The 23,417-nt window shown below is 40.1% G+C and overlaps 1 protein-coding gene across 8 annotated transcripts in view; it reads right to left on the reverse strand.

The window, feature by feature from the left end:
• PHACTR1 (phosphatase and actin regulator 1) overlaps positions 1-23,417 on the reverse strand; it is a 306,781-nt gene that overhangs the window by 49,517 nt on the left and 233,847 nt on the right. For all 8 annotated transcript variants that reach the window (XR_010784435.1, XR_010784429.1, XM_066558445.1 and 5 more), the window contains 3 exons: positions 13,323-13,653; positions 5,592-5,800; positions 3,735-3,891 (listed from right to left, as the gene is read on the reverse strand). Coding sequence is in view for 6 of the 8 variants with exons in the window: in XM_066558445.1 (XP_066414542.1) it covers positions 3,735-3,891; positions 5,592-5,800; positions 13,323-13,653 (697 nt within the window). In the remaining 2 variants the exon portion in view is untranslated. The remainder of the gene's footprint in view (positions 1-3,734; positions 3,892-5,591; positions 5,801-13,322; positions 13,654-23,417) is intronic.

Genomic DNA, 23,417 nt, shown 5'->3' on the forward strand with positions numbered 1-23,417 from the left:
TTCTGACAGGCCTTTACCATTGCCCCAGGAAAACCTCCAAGCTCACTGTCACAGCCTGGATATATCCCATTCCTCTCACCCTGACAGCCACTGAAAGCTAAATCCAAATCTTCCTGGCTGCTTCTTTAACTGATTACAGGGAGCCCGTGCTTCCCAGCAGGTCCAACACAGCCAGTTGAGACAGGCAGAACAGAGATGTCTGTCTTTTCCTTCCCTCTCCCTGTTAACTTTCAGAGAGCTGTTTTTCTCCTGTGTTCTCCTTTCTGTCTTACAGTCACACATGCACACTTGAGCAGCTGTGAAGCTGCACAGGCACCAGAGGGATAAAATAGAGGAGAAGTTGAAAAAAAAAAAAAAAAAGAACACCATACTCACTTAAAGATTTACTCAGCACAGAAGGTTTGCATTTCAGAGTAGAATATAATGGAGGTGTAAGGGTTTTTAGCAGCCAAGAACACAGTCTCCAGCATCCATTTCCTACCCTCATGCCACATGTGGTTTTGAGCTGAGAGTTTTGCATCTTAATTCACTATTTTTGCTCCTTGTTTCATAGGAGATGTCACATTTTGGAGCAATCCATTCTGGTTTGGTTAGAGGAAGAGGTCTTCTAATTAATTGCTGTAATCAATTGCCATAATTGCTATGTCAGGACTCCTCAGAATGATTTACGGTGCACTGGCCTGTTCATGTGGCTGGAATTCATACGATGTAGAATCTCCTGCCTTTGCTATGACATATTTTGCCACCTTGGGCAAGAAGCTCTATTTTTGCTGGGGTCTGCATGTGCTGAGCCATGATACAGGGTAAAGACCAGGGAAGCACAACATTTATGTGAAGTGTTTTATGACAAGCACAAAGAATTTCTCTCATGGCTTAGAGAACACCAAGGTGTGTAGTGGGCAGGTCCTGCTATAAGATACAGTCCCTGCAGCCTCACCCTTACAGCTGGCCTGGTGTAAGTCAAGGCACTATTCTCCCAGCTTGGGAAACAGTGAATTCTGCTCTGGAGTCTCTCTTCCAGTTGGCTGATGTAACACTGAAGTCATAACAATTTTCTGGGAATAACAGGAGGTTCAGAGGTTCCAAGCTACACTTAAACAGGATCTGAGCAGACCTTTCTGAGCCAAACTGATTCCCAGTGCAACTCTAATAAGGCTGGAGGAACTGCACCTGGGATGATTTTGGTCCCACACAATATGTCAGTGGCCAATCTCAATATGCCTGGATAGAGGCATCTTTGAAAAAGACATTCTCTTTATAGTACTAAATTCTTATCTGCCAAATGTGGCAGCCAATGAGCTCTTCCAAACTAAATACTGTGAGGATTATGCATAAATACTGAAGTATCCTAATCAGCCTCTTGGTGAAAATTAATTGATCCATTACAGACAATAACTATATGCTGAAGTTTTTATTCTGCATTTTTTACTTCTGTAAGTAGCATATGTGATTTGATTGGCTGGATATTTTAAACCCTAGGGGACCATTGGTGGAGCAGTACAAATCCCTCTGAAATCCAAAATTGCCAGCTGCAATTATAGTCTGCATCTAGCATCTTCTCTAAGGACTATAAATGCTTCACTACTTTAATTTTGCTTGACATTTGCATCACTGTGTGACAATTACCAAGCAACAGCAAAGGATGGATTCAGTAATAAAGTCTGGACAGTAAGGAAATACTGTGCAAATTGAAATATTCTCTCTATTTTAATCTCATATTCATCAGTTTATGCACATGGATATATCACTTTTATATACAGAGCACTGGTAAGACAAGCACTTTTTGCTGCTGAAATGCCTGTGGCTTCTTACATATTAGATATGAGCAAAATAGTTTTCTCCTCATATCTCTTTATTGTTTTCAACTACTCAAAAGGATGAGATACTAAGTTGTAAATAGTAGTAATTAAAAGGTCAGACTGGCAACTATATCACTCTAGTTAAGGCTTATGAAATTCTACCATTTTCAGTGATGTTACACTGATATAAAGCAGGAATGAAACAGCAATTTCATTCAGCTCAGCTATTTTTAAACTCATATATTATACAGTTTTAGTTATTTGAACTATTTGTGATTGCCCCTAAGTCCTAGCTATATTAGAAGACAAGATCAGGCATTTTAGCTCAAACTATTAAACTCAGATTAGCAGAGATACAATTGGGGAAACAAAAAAAACAACATTATGAGAATATGGGGCTCACACAGGAAGGGCTTTGCATACGGCCAAAAATAGTTTCCCTTGTTAAAAAGGCATTTGCTGAAAAAATACTGTTTAGTGAGGAAAAAAGCAGGTTTTGGATAGGTGAAAAATAAAATACTTATAAAGAAAAAGATCTGGTGCACAGTGAGCTGTGCAGAATCAGTGTTTATAAATGACACTACTTTCCTTCATCAGCCATAGCTGGAAAACTTCAGAAAGACCTAAGTAATTTAGGCAAATGGGCAAGATAGTGGAAACGCTGTTCAATGTCATTGCAAGGTCAAGTAGTGAGAGACAAACATTTAAATTCTTCAGATGCTTCAAAAGGGTTCAAATTTAACCATATAAGCACTGGGACCTTGCTATCCTGTGCTGTTCTTTGGGACCCAGAGCTCAGTGCAGCTGCAGTCTAACAAGGTTGGAATAAAGCTGAATAAAGACTGAACTGAAAAATCACAGTACCAGCAACAGTGCAGCACCATCTTACATATTTTGGGCAAGTTTGCGGAAGCCCCTCAACAAGATACTGAAAAATTAAACAGGTTTTGGAGTAGGCAGAGCATGATCCAGCACAAAAACTTTCAAAGACAGTTTGGAAAGGTGTGGTTACTTTATTCCAAGAAGGTGATAAACAAGGCCATGAAAGAAAAGTAAATAAAATGCTGAAAGTGGTATTTACCTGGAGCTCCTATTCTTCCTGTCTCCACAACATGGTAGCAGTGTTTCCCCCTTATCCACCCACCCCCAAAATAAAAAAATTAAAATGTGCAAGAAAATTCCTAATAACTGGTTGGTCATTTCCTTGTGGTTGCCTCACTGGAGAGCAACTAACAGCATTCACCAGCTCTGCATACTACCAAGCTGACAATGTAAGAGGATTCAACTGACTACAGAAATCATGGCATGCACATAGAAGGTTCTCAGACAGTTCTGTCTGACCTCAGTTTAGTAATTCTTGTCAGAAATCCTCCACATTTAATGGCCACCCCTTTACACCCTATTCAATACAGAAAACCACAGCAGCTGGTGAGTAACCCTGTTATGAAGAAGAAAGTGTCTAGACAGGGTAAATCTGTCCAACCTGACCCAATGAAGGGAAGTACTGAAGGACTTAAACTATTTTGCACCGGGAAAGGTCTCAGCTACTCACAGGTGATGCTGTCAAAAGAGAAAGTTATACCTGTGACCTTTGGCCAAACGAATAGCTTATAAAAAGGCACCTACAGCTACAGTCTGAAATGTTACCAAAGCTGAACATTTTCCAGTGATGTGCCAACAAGAACCAAATTCACGTAGCTCATGCTGATACTTAACCAAAGTTCCCATAGCATATGCCAGGAAAATGAAATAGGGAGTTATATGGGAAGCTTTATTGGACCAGAAATAACATATAGAACCATATCTTTTCTCTCCATGGCTTTTCCTCTTGAACATTGTAACCAAACAGATCTCAATGTTTAAAGACTAAGGAAAAAAACTACATGCCACCATATATTTCCAAAAGCAACAGTTAAAAAAATGTTTGTCTCTTACCTTGTTAGCTTTGTCCCAATCTGCTGCCTAAGTTCAAGCCTCTCTTCATCAGTCTGCATGGGGAGAATGTTCTTTTCCTCTAGCTCTCGCTTGGAAGGCCTGTTGCTTAGTTTGATTGCTAAAGAGTCCTTCCTGCAGAGTTTCCTTGCCAGGGGGCCTGTGGGAGAGAGGAGAGGTTCTGCCAAAAGAGGTGTCATCATTTCATTACAGCATGCACCTGGCAAAGAAGTACTAGCCAAGGGAGGATATGAGGCTCTCCTTTATACTGGCTGGACTACGGGAAAAGGGGTGTCATTAACTTCATGTGCTCAATTAACCTCAATTCCTATCATAATAAGGAAAAGCTGAAATTGGTAGGTATAGAGGAAATAGAAATTAATATATTGCTCCATAGAGGGGAATGGAGAAGAAGGGCTTGTTTCAGAATTGCTAGTAGCATCTGTAGCTTTCCCTAGCACAGTATTTCCAAATAATGGAATGAAAAATTCAACCTCAGAATCTGGGCAGGCAGCAGAGCTATAGCATGTGAAAAGAAAGGGTTATCTGAATGTCTCTTGCAATGTAATATCAAGACATCCAAGCCAGCATTAGAAGGAATCAGAAGTCAATCAGAAGCAGCACAAATCTCTATGCACATGAACTAACTGCTTCCAGGGCAGTGGCAAAGACATTAAAAACCAATAGCCTTTTATGGCTCAAATTTGCTTTCTTATGCTTGTGTCCAAAGCAGTTTGAGCAAGGAAGACAGACACAGAGAGACACAAACACATGAGAGTTTGTCAGGTGAGTGTGAGATAGTGCAGTTCTGTTCTGCTTTTGGTATAAGAGCAAACACTGCTTAATTTCACCTACAGGGTAAGGTGGGGTGATGAGGAGATGAAATATGCCTGTTTTAGAATCTTATTTCTGTGTGTTTTAAAAGGGATGTTGTTTGACTGTACTGCTTCCAGTTTTCAGAAGAAAAGAAAGGCAAGGGCCTGGAACTTCAATGTCTAAGATGACAAGCAGTTGTCACACATGAAGCACTGTATCTTTTCTTCATGGGACAGTCCTACGATGGCACACTGAGGCAGGAATTGAATTTCCTTACAGAGGTCAGGAAGGCCACAACATCCTTTCCCAGTCTGTAATTGTGATATGGTGTCCTGGGTTGGCTATGTGATGCTTGTATCCTCAATCATCTGTTCTGTTTAAGTGGATAATAAGTTTTGCACCTTTAAGACTTGTTCCAAGAGCAAAGGGGGGAGAGAAGAGGCGTGGAGTTTGTTGGGGGAGGGGCCACTTGAATTTGTTTTTCTAGAGGAAACCCCTTTAGAGGTTTTTCTCCCAAAATTGCCCTAAACCAGGACTTATGGTTATCAATTAACCTCTTCTTATCTGAGCCCAATCCTCTGATTGTGACCCCTTTCAAAGCATGTGCACATATATGATTCCAAAATGATTTACTATTGACTGTATATAAAAGCTCTGATTCTCTATGTGTGGCATTTATTTCATCCTCCTGAAGCAACTATTGAGATGATCTTGACTTAAGCCAAAAGCAGGGCTTCTCTTCACAAAGGGCATTTGGGAAAGTGAATCCAAAAGCCAATTTGTAACTGAACCAATATAAGCCCAAACCTGTCATTTGAGTTTAATCTGAGCACTAACAAGACAGGGATTCATGAATATTAGTGAAATCACTATAAATTCATACTGTTTGTTATTTTGGATTAGCATCTCCATGTAGTCAAGCCCTGAGAGATTAAAAAGCCACACCCAAGAAAGAAAATACAGAGGCCTTGTGTTTCCTCAGTGTATTGTGAGCTCAGGATACAAATTAAATAAGTGAGAAAGGAAAAATGGAATGAGTCTTACTTGTAAATAATGAGTTATCCTCCTCTTCATCTTCCTCTTCTTCCTCTTCCTGCCTTGGATAAAGGCAGGAAGAATCTTCATAGTCAGTTTCATGAGGCACATTTTCTTTATTGTCATCGCATTCGATCACAACAGTTGGCACTTGTCTCATGTCTGGAAGGCCTGAAGGTCCTGCTTTTGTAACACTGTCACTTGTGTGTAAACCAGAGCTGTTGGGAAAGAAAAGCAAATAAATAAACTAAAGGAAACAGCTCAATGAAGGGCAGAGTTGCTTCTCTCACTGTATATAGCAAAGTCGTGGTGTTTCATCCCTTTCTGAGAAGAAATGAGAACAGAAAGATTTTCAACATCAGCAAGACATCTAAGGGGTTTAAACTGAGTACTTATTAGATTTAGGGTATAACACTTAAAAGGGAGAGTTAGGATAGCATGCAAGCAGAAATACTGTCATCCAGGATGAAGCACTAAAGATCTGAGACAAATTCTTAGGGACCAGCTACTCAGAGTGGTAAGCAGCAGCTACTCAGTGGTAAGCACGCCTTCAGCCTGGTGTCTGTGTGACCTTTCCACTGGTGTGCAGGCAGCAAGGAGAAAAATGTCTCACCTGAGTGCAACAGGTGGAGTAAGAGTGGGAGGAAGGAAGGATGGACTGTAGGGGAAAATTTTAGAAAGGCAGAGGGAAAACTAGTGGCTTGCACTAGTGATGAGTAACTTGAGGGGATGGCAAGTGCACAACTCTCTGATGTGCAGGGGAGCAAGCCTGTGAAACTGGGCTTGGAGAAAAGAGACTTTGGGAGCAGGTGAGATTAACCAGGGAAGAAGCTAAAACCTGGGGAGTTTGTTTGCTAATGGCACAGTTATATACTGGGGGGTGGACATGATGATATCTCTTTTCCTGCCTCAGCTTTTTATCCAGCCAGGTGCTGAAGATCAGTCAGAATTGGTGCTAACATCATATTTCTTTTGTCACAGGAGGGATTGATTATTTTCAGTATCTTATGAGATGAAGACCCGTGGTGAGGACTGCTACTATCTAGCCCTGTTTATGTGTTGAATTCAAAGCCCTTTACCAAATAACATATCAAGTAGGGAAACAGGAACATGAGGAGGTGAAGATCAAAGTCAAACAAAAAGTGAAAAGAAAAGTCAGGAACAGAAGTCGGGAAACCCAATCAGTTTTTATTGAAATAGCTCATGCTGCTTTTCCAGTATGAAATCGGAATGAAAGACGGGCAGGCAAAAATGGTGGCAGCTCAGGATTAATTGTGAGACAGCAGAAACTGCCCTCTCTCTGAAGTCATGGCTGATGCAACAGCTCTATGAAAAATGGGCAACATTTGCCTGTGGGACACCCTCTCTATGTCAAACTCCCATTTTAATTTTACTGTTCTTCTTACTTTTCAGAAGAACATAGGTGTGAAAGCAGATGTTCTGGCCAAGTTGACCTTGAGGCACACCGACTTGGATCTGACAAGTATTGAGTGCCATCAATTCCCTTGAATATTTTAGTCTGAATACCACAGGTGTTCTGCATCTTGAATAAAATGTATTCTTCTCTTTAAAAGATTTTCTACAGAAATCTAGTGAATCTACTATCTTCAACTTGAAACATTTTGCTTTCTTCTAACCCAAAAGTTAGAATGGACTCTTAAATGGCTTCCAGATAACATTCCAGAGAGTCTTTTAAAAATGTAGTTCTAGGGATATAATGCTACTCCAAATATGCTTAGGGATTAAAGAGAAGAAAAGGCTTCAGATCCTGTGAACAAACCATACCAACAAGCTGTTATCATCATCTTCAGCTTCAAAGAAATATTTTTTTTTAATTCCAACGTATATTATTGCAGACTAACCAATAATGAGATACAAAGCTTTACTAGATTCCTTGAAGAGAGAAACTCAATTTTCTTCATGATAGCCCATGTTTTGTATCACAAAGAGAGATTCATGAAGAACTGGCTTGCAAATTTTTGTATCGGACTTCAATGATTTTGACAGAAAAAAAACTTTATCCCAAATGCAGTTTTAGAATCCATCAACTGAATTCTCATAGTGACATATCAACACACTACAATCTTTAAAAAGTTTGAACTAACTTTTTATTTACTGAAATGCTTTTAGAAGTTTTATATTATGAACTTCATTAAATCTATTTTCTCTGTAAGCTAATTTTTGAGTAAGTCTTTTAAAGAGGAAAGGAAGGAAATTCAAAAGCCTGGAATCAAATTTCTGAGAAAAACCATAATATTGTGAAATTCTGTTAACATTGCTAAAAGAACACCCAAAACCTTCCAATTGCACCATGCAACCACTGGATCATTAATTTAATTTTAAAACAATAGATACACAGAGAGTAAGTACAAATGAAAGGAGCAAGAAGCAATTCAGCATCCAGGATTATTTGGTGCTTCCCTGTTCTGTGAAGGATGGATGTAGCTTACAGATGCATCCTTATGGGTGTGTCCCCTCATGGGTAGCAGATATCAAAGTGATCCATCAATTTAGGTTATTGAGCAGATATAGGACGGCAACAAGATTTACAAGTTACCACAGAGGATTTTTATTTGAACTAGTGATCTAGAAATAGGCAGCTTCTCATCTCATTGTAAGCTTTCTGAATCATCCACTTTCTTGATAATACTACTTTCTATTTTAAGCCCCTCATTTTTCCTAGTGTTTTGTGTTGTTCTTGATTAAAATCAGCCCTTTCCACAGCAATTTGCCTAAGTCAGCTGTCTAAGCAAAGTGCTTATGAAATACATGCAGTACTGCAGTATACTTAAAAAAGACAAATCAAGGTCACAGGATATGTCCATTGTGTATAAATGACTCTGGGTCATTAGCAAAACTCCCACATTGTCAGGTGACTAAACGACAAAGTTTTGTAGCTTTATTCACCAAAAAGCACACTATTGTTTCAAAAAGCCCATTTTAAACCAGTTTTTTGTTTTGCAACAAAACCAGAGAAAAAAGCTACAGTTAAGCAAGTACTTGTTTTAAGAAGATCTTAACGCATGGATGTGAACAATTCAAAGCTCCCTAGTACAAGAACTTGCAATAACTGCTGCATCATCTGTACATGATCAAAACAGAAAAAAAAGTTACACCACTATAGATTACAATGGTTTTAGTGAGAAAATACTTCAATGAAGAATCACAATTTAAGCATATGAGTGACTCATGGTACAGAAAAAAATTTAAGAAAGAAAAAAGTGAAATACTTCCTGTAAAATCTAGTGGGAAAAACCTGCACACTTCTTGTCTGTCATGCCAGGCCCTTTGATTTTGGAATAGAAGATTACATTTTTATCAGAATGTTTTCAGATCCACAGTACTTTTATGTACTTAGCAGTTAAAACAAAAGGTCTGAAAGAACTTCAAACCACTGTATATACGTTTCTACTACAGGAATGTGTGTCAGAGAGAAGGCAGAGTTATAAATATTAAGTATTTCTATCCTTAGGCAATGCTAAAGTTTAGACAAGATGCAATTCTCTTGAAAAGTTTTATGGAAGATAAATGTTTTCTGACTCAAATATGTTTCATAAGATTTACAAGACACTGGTGGTAATGTCTAATGCATTTCATTTCATAAATCTACAGTCTGAGGCGGAGCTGGGTGTCCCAGAGGAACTGGTGGCACACACAGTCTTTTTGGACACAGTGATTTTTCAGTGCTCTGCCACAGAGGCAATTCTAGCCTGGAGTGAGATAATGCCACTTAACAGCTCTTTAGTACAAACATTGAACAAACTGAGCCCTGGATTCATCTGTGCCTGCTCCTGTACACGAGCCCACAGAGTAAATGAAATTAATTGTCACCTTTCCAGACAGGCTGAGAATTATACAGGCAAGGCAGAAAATCAGGCTGTTTCAGATGAAGAAACTGCCTCCCTAAGTCAAAATTAAAGACACATTTCGGTGTCACAAGAGAGTCTCTAAGGCTTCCTCAGCCACTGTTCGTGATGCACAGCTTTGAGGCATGATCTTTCTTAAATTCATTTTGGTTAGGAGGATGAAATCTGCGTATTTTGGTGGCAGGGCTTACCAGATTTTCATCAACTCCTACAATGCAATGGTAAAAAATGATGTCCAAATCTAGAGTTTTACTTATGCTTGACAAACACCCTTTGGACTGAAGGGGAAAGTCATTTGCAGTAAGACACAAATTAGCAACAGAGGTTGCAGAAAAAAGGTTACATGGAAATTACACATATCTCTGTTTCAACTTTATCTACCATAAAACTGGTAATTTATCAGGGAAAATAGAGGCAAACTGGCAGCACAAATGACATGTCATAATAGTCATACTATGACAAGGGGCAGATTGCCCTTCTGAGAATAGGTTATGAATAGACATTATGAGTACCAGAAAATGTTTGCAATCAAAAGCGTTAAGTGCACAAATGAACTTAATGTTCTAAAATGTCTGTAATAAAATTTAATAAAAAAATCCAGGAATTAGCTCCCATTTTAAGCCATAGGAACAACTGGGACTTGAATAGCTATTGCATGCCTTTTAATGTACTTTAAGACATTAACTTATTAATATGCACTAGATCTAGGTGAGGTAGTTACATGCAATCACCTCTGCAGAGGGGAAAATAGAGATAGAGAGACTCAGTAACTTTCTCAAGGTCAAAGACAGAAAAATCTGGCTTCCAGGTCTGTACAGAGGGAAAGCTCATTTTTCTCTGGCAAGCCTGTGGCTCATTGGCAGAGCTCTGATTTCAACTATCATTCTTCAGATGTTGTTAGACTACCTGAATTCCAGAGATCTTATCTGTGTAAGCAAAGAGTCCAGGTTGCTAGAGGAAGGGAAGATTTTAGCCTTTCATTTTTTGTTCATGTCCACACTCAGCCACCTGGTGAATAGGAGAGTTGTAAGGTATAAGAAAAATTTACTGGACAAAATGTGAATTTGATACAAACTGATTCACCAAATATCATTAGAGCTTCAATGACCTTGAGGAGCTTCCACTGCACCAGGACCAAAGAAATTAGATACAAGGAAGAAAAGGAAAAATTCCGGAAGGAAAAGAAAAAAATTAGAGCTGAAAGCTGATCTGTGCTTGTCTATATGATCATCTCTTATTAAAATCAAAACACTATTCTAAAAAATCCCCCAAATTACCAGACTTGGCAGCATTATTACTGCAGCACCATGGCAATTCTTCTGTAAAGTTGTAGGATGCTTTTGAGATAATATCTGAGATCAGAAGGAAAAACCCCTTATTATTCACCAGAAGCTTCCTCAGAGACTTAGCAGGCTCTCTCATCTCCTCAGGTTTATTGACTCAACAGTAGTGGCCCAGTACTTTGCTAACTTGCAAGGAACAGCAAAGTGCAGGATGTCACTCCATATCCTTTGCAGGCTACAGATGTGAGCACACTACCAAGCTCCAAACAGAGGAAAGAGATCTAGGATCTTCGGAGTTTTAACAAGCCCTCAAGAATTTTGGGCTGAAGTGTGCAATGACAAATACTGAGGTATTATTTCTCTGGAGTTTAATGCAGATTTTTACAATAAGGGAAAGTAAGTGGTGTCAAAAATAGTAGAAAACAGGGGCATTCAGTGCAAATAATTGTCTCCCAAGTTAAATAAATATATTTAAAAAATCTGCGCAAATCTTCAAGAAAACTCGGCAAGTTTATCCAGATCACAGTTTGGCTTGGAAAAAGCAAATAAAGAATTTAAGAGCAAGATCAGCTCCACAGAACTGTAAAGGGTTTAAAATATTTTTACCTCTATATACTATAAAAATAACAATTGCTGTTGCAGAGGAAATGATCATGACCTATTTTCTCCCTTGTGAATGCAGAAGTTATTGATTTGCTTTGACAAGGAGCACAAACAAAGTACTCAATACATTAATCTATGGTTTAACTAACAGTTAATCAACATAAAAAGGCTATGAAAAATCTGCCTGCAATATCCTGAACAAGGATTTATATTCATTTTAAATGTGAAATATCAGTACCCAACCTTTTCTTGTTTTCTTCTTATTAATTGCAAAGGGAAACAATTGCTTCACACTGGGACATGATTGCTTGCTTATTCAGTTTTTAACAAGCAGCAGAGCTTCAGCTTCAAATGAATAGTTAAACCCAAACAGCATCACCATCTTTAAATCAGTTAAGCGTATTTGTAGACATAAACATGATGGATGACTAGAAACTGGAGCATTCATTGCTGTGGGGCAACAGATGCCACAGTGAAGTCATACTCTGAGAGATGTCACTGGGCTCAGGATAACAAAGGGCCTTCTGCACACAGTGTGAGCCAGACATTAAGATGTCCAACCTAAGCTGGGGACAGCATGGGCAGTGCAGCCCCAAAGGAGCTTTGGGAGACACCAGCTATGCACTGTGCTTGGTGCATTGAATTTTGGGATGGTGGAGAGGCACCAGACCAGCCATGCTGGCAATGTGAGAGGTAAACGGGTAATCACTGGGTATGGCAGTAGGAGACAATGTGGATACTTTTTCTATCCTACCTCTACAGCTGTTTCACAGACAGGAATAAGAATCTTCTTCATAGCCCTAGTAGTTTGTTCCCAGCTGAGAACTCCCCCATACTGTAGAAATATTAGCCCCATGATGTAATCACAAATGTGTCACTATTCTGGTACTAAAATAAGCTGGCAGTGTGAGACAGCCTCTGGTCTCCTGACTCTTTTTCAGGGAGTAAGGAGAAAGTGCCATCAATAATCCAGTTGTTTCCAACTATGGAATATAATGAAGGTAGTTATCAGTTATCAGACAGAAATACTGGGGTAAATCATTAAGCATTTTGTCTGTTAGATCAAATATTTTGCCTTCCTGTATAACAGGATGATCTGATGCTCCTAGAACAAGGTGGCTACAAAGCTGTCTTTGGTACTAAATAAAACATGTGATTTTTCATCCATCTTCCCTGTTCTGGGACTTTTTCAGTTTTGCTCTGCAAGGTGAAATAAATTTTCCAAAGCTTGCTGATGTTGCAGTCTATGAGGGCAGCTTGCATTTATACAACATGCTTCACTTACTCAGACTACTTGGAGAAACATTCAGAGATACTCATAAGTGACAATAACAAAAAACAGCCCCAAGGTGGGTAAGGCATTTCTGATCAAATGTTCTACCTCTTGCCAGATGCAAATGGCCAAGAAGGTAGCTGCTGTGGAATGAGTTAAATACTTAGTTTAAGATCAAACACATGATTTAATTTAAATTAATTTAAGTAATCTAAATACTGTATTAAAACCCCTCTAAGTGACTTGTAGGAAGTCCACATAGATTGTTTTGAGCTAATTGGTAATACTAATCAGACGCCCTGCTGGAGTGGCACACTAGATTCTAATTGCTCTTTTATGAATCCTCCTCTCCTTGCATTTAGTAATCCTCCACACAACTGGAGCTCTGCAGTTATGCCTCAGCAGTACCTACTGCAAGCCAGGCATGTCCTATTAAAATCTCCATTGGCTGTATTATCTACTTCCTTGAATGGGACAATGGTGTTCAGGAAATTTGGTCTTTATTTCCTTTCAGCCACAAACTTGTCAAACAAGTCTGGAAAGGCTCTTCCTCTGCCTCTGTTTCTCCAGAAATGACTCTGCCCTGAAGCTGTTAGACCCCAGAGGAGACACCTCATTCAAGTCCTACAAATGTAACTCAAGCGATGCCTTCAATGCTGGGTTAGCAGGAACCAGTGCACACCACTATGGAATGCTAAAAATGTTGGTCCATTACCTTTCTAGCCTGTGCATGGTCATGGCTAGTGTTTTGTTCAGTTCCTCGATCATCCGGCACCCTGAAGGGTGAATGGGCAACGTGCTGGACCCAGAAGGAAGGTGCTGGCTGTGGCTGCTGTACTGGAGCTGGTGCTGGTGAGCTGCTAACTGGGATGGCAGGACAGTGTGATGCTGCTGGGTCAAAGGCTGCTGGGAGCTCTTCTGCGTGGAATAGGATGAGAGAGAGAGGTCTGGCCCCGCTAAAGGCATGCAAATCATGACTTTCTTTGGAGGTAGTGGAGGTGACAGTTTAACTGGCATACAAGGCAGTTTCACAGGAGCGCCAGGATCTAAAAGAAAGAAAGAAAGCACAGGTGTTAATTTTCATGTCAGTAAGAAGGAGATTAGAGTATCTGCCTGGGTGAGCAGGTACAGAGGTTGCCACTCAACATAGGAGAGTGCACACCTGTTGTGACAGACAACTCCTATTGTATGCTCAGCATGGTCCCAGAAAAAACACTGTTGTTTTGCAGCACTCCCGAGTCTCACAAAAAAACATCCCAGGGCTGTGCATGCCCCTAATAAACACATTAAGCAATACTTAACAAGGCTTGTGGCACACTTTAAAGCCCTAATCCTCCAAAATAGCCCTGTGAGGTAGATGCCACTTCTTCCACTCAACAGGCACACAAATAGGGGGAGAGCAATTAGGATGAGAGCAATTCAGTGTCTGAAGTTACAGGATGACTCACCACCATCACTGGCAGAGCAAAAACTCAGGGATTTCTGATCCATCTCAGCCACCGCAGTACAATTACTACAAGTCACACTTCTTACAGCTTTGACATGTGCAAAACATCTGGTGTAAAAAATTACATTATAGGGCAAAAGAGAAAAGAAATAAGGTTTGAATACTAAACAGGATGGGTTTGGAAAAATGGAGGGTACACGAGGAGAAAAGTTAAAGGGCACTAGGTTGTTAGGACTAATACATTCTTTTACAGAAGTGGCAGACATTTTTCTCTGGACTCAAGCACTGAATTTTAGCTTTTAAACTCTATTTAAAATATTCACTGAAACCCATAGTTGATCAGACAGGAAAAGACTTCACTGACTTCAATGAGAAATCAGTGAGACTTCCACAAGCAAACCTCTCTTCCAGAACTCAACTGCAGAATGGAGATTTTTGGAGTTGCATTGTGAAATATTTTCAGAAGGGAAAAGAAGTAACATGAGGGCTAGTAGTTGCCAAGATGGATGGGGGAAATGGTCACAAACCATGCTAAGAGTGAAAGAAAGAGAAAATATATACACTGTGAGCAACAACTCTAAGTTTGTATCTAGGAGGAAGGCCAGGCCCTTTACAGCCTTAAATACTGCACATATTTGTCTCCGCACTGTAGCTCTGTGGGTGAGGCTTGCATGACCTTTGGTCTCTTGCTGCTTCTGTCCACTCTTGCTACAACATGGTAAGAGAATTGCAGGGCCAGAATCTTTTGACCTGAAGAAGCTTGGGAGTTAGATGCTGCTCTCCAAAGTTCATCACTATTCTGAACACTATCAGATTTCCATAGTCCTTTTCCAGACTATACAAACTGGTTCTTTTGGATTTAAACTATCCTTCCCCCCAGTCCCTTCATTCTTTCCTTCTTCCTGGCTTGTTCTGGGTATTGCCTGGACTTTTATCCATATCTAATAGCCAGGGTACACAAGTTTGATATTAGGACTAGCAAGCAGTAACACTTTTTGAAAATTATTATGGATTGTAAGGTGAAAAAAGACCATGAGCTAAGTTCAGATATGTCTCTTGAGTTTTTTTAGTGCTAGTCACATCTTCCACAGCATCCACTTGATATTAGTGGTTTTGCTATTCCAGGGACAACACATTGACAGTGTAAGCCTTCCCCCTTCTCCAGAGTGTTTATAGGCTACTACACAGAGGGGTTCAAGGGAGTGCAAAGATGAAATGCTGCGTGCTGGTTTTGGAGGGGATAGAGTTAATTTTCTTCACAGTGTCTGGTATAGGGCTGTTTTGTATTTGTGCTGAACAAAGTTTGAGTTGATAATATAGAGATGTTTTTGTTATTGCTGAGCAGGGCTTGCACAGAGCCAAGGCCTTTTCTGCTTTAGAACTGCAACACAGTGGAGGGAAACCTGGGATGCATGGCAAGCCAGGACAGGCAATCCTAAGTGACCAAAGGAATATTACAGACCATATGATATCATGCTCAGCATGTATAGTGAAGGTAAGAAGGAGGAAGGGGGGGGATGTTTGGAGGGGTGGTGTTTGTCTTCCCAAGTAGCCATTGCATGTGATGGGGCCCTGCCCTCCGGGAGATGGCTGAACACCTCGCTGCCCATGGGAAGCAGTGAACACATTCCTTGTTTCACTTTGCTTGTGTGCATGGCTTTTGCTTTCCCTATTGAACTGTCTTTATCTCAACTCATTCATTTTCTCAGCTTGTCTGAATATGGTCCTAATACTTTTACCCTTCTGATTCTCTCCCTGACCCCACTGGTTGGGGGAGTGAGTGAGGGGCTAAGTGGGGCTTGGCTGCTGGCTGGGGTTACATCATGATGTAGGGGTATGGAGAAAAAGTGGCCTTTCCACATTGCAGAGTGGAAGGGCTATAGAGAGTAGAATGCAAGTCTTTTGCCTTTCAATGTAATATTAAATCCACTTAACATGTTGTCTCTTCTGATGGCTCTACGAAGGTTGAAATTTAACTCATGGGTTTGCCAAAGCAGTAAAAGAAAAAAAAAACCAAACCACATTCAGGATTTTCTATTCAAGCACACAAAGTTCTTCAAGTCACCTTGTTTTTCTTACAAATATGTTATTTGCATACATTTCCTCTGTGTATCCTGCATAAAAGAACACACTCTTCAATTAAAGGTAAATAACAGAAAGAGTAAGGAGTAAATTGTATAGAGCCCTGAGAATAAAACTCCTATGGGATTTGTAGTAAAAAAAAGTGGGTTTTTTCACAAATTTATGCTCCAGGCAATTTTACTTCTAGAGCTTGTCCTGAATTACAAAGACTACACTAAGATCTGCACTTCCATTTTGACAAATACAGGTTGGTTTAAGATGCTTTTCTGCAGTATGTCAATTAAAGTCTGCACCTGACAGTGCCTGTGCCTGGATGCCCCATTACTCTGTGGCAGCCCTCCTTAATGGTGAATTCAAAAAGATCCCAACTGCAGGCATCTCTGTCTTTTGACAAAAGAATAACTGGAAGTATCACTTGGGTTTTCTACTTTTTGTGGTCCTGAAGATCAGACCAATATAGTTAAGGTATAAAGCAAACAGGAATCCTTCCTTCTTTCTTCTAAATACAGTGAAAATTTCTTTTCTCATGCAAGTATTCATGCAGTAGAGTTGTGGCACAGGCACTGCAGCTCTGGAATTGTACAGGAGCACAAGTCTAGCTTAATTATCCTGAGTAGCCACATATTCATTCTATCATGAATCAGATGCACACACTTCGGTTTGACTCTGCGCAACAAAGGCATGGACCTTCAGTTTCCACCTAAATTTAAACAAATGCTTCACATCAACATGTTTTCAATGGTACCAATGCTGGGTGACTCCGCTGGACACCTGCCAAAAATTGTGCCCATTATTTTTAATGTCCTTATTCAGGCTGTGTTATACCCAGGTTCTTGAGCTTGTCTGAATATGGTCCTAATACCAAAACAGACTCTTAGAAATGACCAGAGGCATTAAATCTGCTTGTCTGTCCTCCACCTGCAGGAGAATTCTACTTTGTTTAAATAAAATGGTTAAAAGGAGAATGAGTACAATTTGCTGGGAAATGTAATGGTGAATCTTCACTGACACCAGTAATGGAGACCTTGGTATTGCAAGTTTTTATGTGTGGTCTGATCAGTGACTATGCTGAACAAGTGGGTCCTTGCCCAAATCCATGGGCTCTGGGCATGCTGTTGGGAACTGTGCTACCATCATCTACACTAAATGACAGAACAACTTCTCCCTGCATGTAAGAGTGAGGTGACTGAGTTTTACAGTTCTTTCCTCTGTTTGTTTTAATTTCACAATGTACATGATTTATGAACCAGGGCTAGTAACAATTACTGTCTCCCCCATGGAATATACATCAGACATAGGCATCAGTAGATGAGTAAGAAGCTGGACAGGGGAAATAAGAACAAGGAATCTATGATGTGTCTTCTCAGTGAAACATTACTAGAGTATTAAATCATTGCACAAAGCACTCATAACTGAAAAGAAGCAAACTGTGTGAAGCCAGGTGTGCAAGGCTGATTAATCTCTTCTGGCTGAGGTTTTTCATGCTCAAGAGAATAATGAGCAATTTTGCAAGATGTTGGTTCCCAGTGGGGATGTGACCACTCAGCACTGTGTAATAACTTGCATGCTAGAGTTGATGAAAAAGACATAAACCTCTCCACTCTTGATGATAATCAATTACTTAAAAGACAGTTGTGGATACCACAATATTTACTACACATCAGAATTTTGACAAGCAGGCCATCCTTACTCTTTCCATACAGATCATTTTGCTAACGTCTGTAGTTACTGTATTTCTTTTGGGGTGTTCATGAGATAAATATATATTTATTTGTTGCACAGGTTTGCTGCTATATGGTTCTTCTGAAGTGTTAGTAGTACACTGGAGCTGTGAACCATATACACCAAGTCTGATGCTTAGTCACTGAACATGGCTGGAGAATTGCTCAGCACACATTGAAGACACAACTGCTGCAGATGGGGTGCAAGGAACTTCTGGATGTATGGCAGCAAAGGTTGCTGCAGCAGGGGTTGTAGAAAGGCTCATTAAAATCTTCAAATTCTGCCCCAGCTCAACTACTTCATGGAGAAAGACGACATGCCTGGGGATCCTGGGCTTGTGGCAGAGCTGGCTGTGTTACTCTTTCTGGACTCCTTGCCAAATGTAAGGCAGTGCTGTACCCTGACAGCAAGGGAAGGACAACAGACTCCTGGGTGGTACAAGAAGAAACACAGCCAGGAGATTCTGCTACTGATAGAAGGATTCCCTTCTATTTACCAGTCCTCAGACAGTATCTAGACTACAGTGCAAGCTTAGTATCCACCAGGAAAGATATCAAAAAAACAGAATGAGTTGAGCACAGGGTCACTGCAGTGGCTGAGGGCTAAAGCACCGGAGGTACTGAGGTATGTTCAGCTTGGAGCAAAGACAGCTTATGAGGGGAACACTTAAGAGCAGCCTCCCAGTACCTACAAGTTATCAATAAGGTGATATTCTTCAGTAGTGTGTGGTGGGAGAAGGAATGACAGTGGACAAAAGTGAAAAGAAAGAGGTTCAAGACTGGATTATAAGGAAAGTGTCTTCCCTGCCATGAGAAGAGGCAGTTAGTGGAGCAGGTTTATCCAGACAGGTTGTACAGCTGGCATCCTCTGATGTTTTCAATACCCAGCTGGTCAAAAGCCTAAGCAATCTGGTCTGATCCCATACCTGGCTCTGCTTTGAGCAGGAGATTGGATTTAAGACCTGGTGAGGTCTTTTTCCTCACCTGAATGACCTTATACTGTGACCTTTGCTGTACTGTATACAGCTAGTAAGTAATACAAGTAATACAGCTTGTCATAAAGTTAATGAGAAACTCTTTAAATTCCTTCTAAGTAATTAATTATGTAAAATAATGTGCAAAAAACTCCCTCAAACCAACAAAGAGTGCAAAAAACAGTGTGGCCTGTTGAGGGAGCTCCATGGGGTGATGTGCCTGATATTTACTGGCACCATTTGGACAAGTAACTTTTGCTATTTCAGGTCTTCTTTCCTGTAATCACTTGTGCCTAAATGGTAAGAGTCTCTTTTCTTGTTTCAATGAGTTTTTGAGGAGTCAAAAACTGTTCTCAAAGGTTTGCCATGCATCTCCTGCTGACTATAGCAAGATCTGCAGTCAGGTCTTTTGGGGAAGATTTGAGATGGAATTCTTTGCTGTTCTTGTGTACCACATACACATTCAAGATTCAGGTTGAATATGGAGAACAAAAGCAAGGCATGATTAGCCCTAAAGGTTGAAAAGTATAGCTCTGCATGAATTCCTGTGCAGGGCCTTGGAAAGGGTTTCAAAGATGAGAAAATTTCCTGATGCCTGTATGTGATAGGTACTCCCCTCCAGGAAGAAGCACAGAAAGGAATTATAGAGGGAGAAACTGCACCAGAGTCCAGTTTCCATGAGAACCTGGTGAAGGAGAACTGCTTTTGTTCTGCTGCTTCTCCCTTGACATGCAGTGAGAGAACTGTCCATTGTCTTCATGTGAATGTAACCTCCCTTCAGGAATGTAGCCTGCCAGAGCAGACAGCTGGAGGTAACATCACTGTGGAGGAAGCTTCTGGATTATGCCTTGGGCTCATCTACAGGGAGTCTTCTGATACTATGTGACTACTGCATTATAAAATATTCCAGAGTATTTACTGGACAAATTGTAGTTGCAAAAACTTCTACAAAGTTGTCACTCATAACCAACTGTGTGTTGGCAAGGCACCAGGACCCCAGGCATTCATGCTCTCAAACCTCATTCTTGTCTTGTCTGCATTGTAAGAAGCAAATTTCGAGGATTTTTAATATTTTGTACCCTATTAAATGTTTGCCTCTAATTATAAATTAGTTCTGAGTCTACACAGACATAACTAGAAAGCCCAATATCAGAACTAAAAATGTGCTATGTGTCTCTTCAAAATATTGAATGAAAAAAAGCAAAAGAATGCAAAAAGCTTAAATGGAATAGATAATGGCCAGATATAACCAAAGCTACATCCTATTCTAATATTAGGCTGAATTTTGGCTCAAACAGACTCAAGTGCTCCTGAGATCCCATCTTAATGGCACATATTTTGTTCTCTGGTGTTTTAGGAGCTTTATGGGTTATTGGTGATTCAGTTGAAAAATATCTAATTAATTCCAGAAAGCATTATCTGCTCTGGTGAAAATTAACAGCTTAATGAATCAAGATCAAAGTGAACTTTACAACACTGGGGTCTATCAATTCAGACATGCCTAGCAGTCCTCTCACTTGACCATTAAAGATTTTTTGATAAACTGGGGACTTGAACACCAGAACCCCAATTAAATTTGGTCCCAGGTAATTATTTCAACTCTTCCTAAATTTTCAGTGAAGGAAGCTAGAAGTGTCCTAAATGCCTGAGTTCTGCACGTGAATATCAGAGAAATAAAACAACAAAAGAAATTCTATCTTGTGAACATTGTATCATACTAATCAGTCTAATGCTAATCATGTTTGAAAACCAGTACAAGGCTTACCAGGAGGTGACTAGCCAACAGGACATGCAGAGCAGTGAAACAGTGGTAACAAAATAGTTAAGGCTCATGTTTTTCTCCTGGAGTTTCCTGTCTTCTAGGGCTTATGTGAGCACTTCCACACCCAGTGCTGTGACAGGGATGTTCCCTGTGGAGGCAGCACCATCAAGACCACAGGACATGGCGTGAGGAAAAGTATGGAGCATCTTCTGCAGCAGTGTTGGTACCACTCCCAGTGGCTGCCCTGCAGTCTGCTCTTGGCTCTGGCACTGTTTCTATACTGTCCCATCCCTACAGAGCCTCAGCCTTGAGAAGAAGCATGCCAAGGCTGTGTGATTTATATTTGCTAGAGGCAATTTTTTCTTCCTTCCACCTTTAAAAGGATTTTTTTTAAAATTTCCATTCACCACAAAATTAAATGTGCTCTTACGTGTTTATTTAGGTCTGCTCTTTTATGTGCGTTTCTTATCAATCGAAAGGCCAATCTTTGTCTTGGCACAGGCAGATAGATATTTGAGATGGCTCAAAATGCTTTCAGAGGAAAGGAATGTTTCCTTTCCATTTCTAAAAACTGTAATAAATTCTTTGTCAAGCCCTGCAAGTCAGTCTGCATAGCTTTTTGAAGAACTTTGGAATATTTTCACAGCAAGACATGGTCTGACTTTTTTCCCTCAAGGTTTGTTTTAAAAATATTTTTCCTTTTTTTTTTTCCTCTGTAGTCTGTAGTGATTTTTTAATATGTGTTTGTAGAAAACATCTTTCTATTAAATAGATAGACTTATGTACACATATACAGGCATATATATATATATATATATGTATATACATATATGTAGACAGAAGTTGAGTTGCTTCTGCCTTTTCACATGTATACCTGAACCCTTCACAGGATCACAGCTACCAGACCATTAAACCTCTGTCACTCTCCACTAGCCATGCCTGATATGTTTTAATTTGTCCTTCAATCTTCTCAAAAATTCTTCAGTAGAAAAATGTGTATCCAGCAAGAAATGAAAAGTTTTCATTTTGAATGCCAGAGTTCAGATTTTGCTTGTTTTCTCACTCACAAGCAGAGGATGTCTCTGGAGTAATTAGAAAAAGAATAGCATTAATTCGGCTTCTCACTGAGGAGGATGCTTCATTAGGATTGATTGCTCATTTCCAAAGACTGTACATGGCTAATATAATTACCACTGGAGAACACAAGGCACTGAGCAACACTTATATCCTTTGGACCACCAAAGTAAATGGACCCTTTAGAACAAGCTGAATACTTTTATTTATAAGGAATGTATAAGTGAGGGTTCCAGTACCAGCAGGAATACTGTCAATTAAATTATGGCTCTATGACTAAATTTGAGTCTCCTTTCCTTTACCCTGAAGGTTTTGTACATGCATGTACAAGAGTCTATCTATACATACAAGACTTTATATAGGACTAGATGAGACATCAGTGAAGGCCACCACAAGAGGCCACACCAGAGGAGTCACAGTTCTGTTTCGCTTTCATTGGAAAGTCATCACCATCAAGCAATTCACTTATGCTGATAACTTGAGCCTGATTCTACTTCACACAAAATTTCCAACTGCAGAAAAAACAAAACTACTCCAGAAGCCCTCATCCTTTGATTCTTCTGGTATCTCTTACAAAAGAATGGCTTATGAACCAAGGACCTGAGTTTTTTCCTATGCTATTCCTATATTTTTACTTCTTCCATGTTGGCCTCATTTCTGAACAACTTCTTGTAATTGGGACAGAGTTTTATGGGAGATCACAGGAAGCTGGTTTTGTCCTTAGGTGAAGCCATGAATACTGCTACCTGGCCTTGCAGGCTGCAGGACCACCCATTCAGTTTGTAGCAAAGGGCAAGATATTAACTATTATGTGCAGATTTTGGCAGGTAAGAAAGTAAAGAGGTTTCACATAAAATGTACAAAACTATACAGGACAAAAAAGTGTGGTCATCCAAACAGAAACATGAAGAGACTACGTAGAGATGAGAGAAAACCAGAACATGTTCTTTCCTAATGAGCACTTTCCTGATATAGACATTAAACCTGAATAAAATGGGTATTAACTGTCTGAAAAAAAAATCTGCAATACATAAATGTGGGCAGAGCATTTCTCACATCAGTTCTGAAAATATCAGGGCAGGATTAAGACAAGATCAACCCAGGGGAAGACCGGTAGCTGTCCCACTACAAAGATGAACCACACCTCATATTCAACTCAGGATTTTGAGGTGCTGCCTGCTGTGCAGCAGCTGCAATTATGAGCACACTGTTCAAAAGGTGCAGGCAAACATTTAGGGAAGCTATTTTGGTCAGCATAAATATAGCCATCCTTTCCTTCAGCAGTTGAAATGAGAGACTGGGAGGAGGAGACACACCCACCCTCCTTCCACATCCACCTAGAACTTTGAATCCCAAAGAACCTGGACACTTGTGAAAACATGTGGAACACAAAACAGAGCCTGTGTTGTTTACTGTTGCTACCTTCCATGCAGTGAGAGCTAAACTGCAGCATAAAGCACAGGACATCAAAATCCTGGTCATTGGGAATTGGAGCTGGACTCACCAGTGGTAGGAGATTAGTCAGAGCAGGGGTGGAAAGGGGGAGCAGTTTGGAAGATAATGTAAATACTGAGGCGAAATGGCAAGAAGTCATGGGACAGAAGTACCTGTATAAGGATCAGGGGCAAGTCAAAGACAAACATATGGAAAGATACAGGGTGTGTGGAGGGGGACCTGCCCATATGGCAGTCGAGGGGACAAGCAACAAATGGCAAAAGGAGAAATCAAAACTCTTCCTTTCCCCTCAACT

This window comes from Molothrus aeneus, chromosome 1 (assembly GCF_037042795.1).
Source record: "Molothrus aeneus isolate 106 chromosome 1, BPBGC_Maene_1.0, whole genome shotgun sequence".
Taxonomy (NCBI): domain Eukaryota; kingdom Metazoa; phylum Chordata; class Aves; order Passeriformes; family Icteridae; genus Molothrus; species Molothrus aeneus.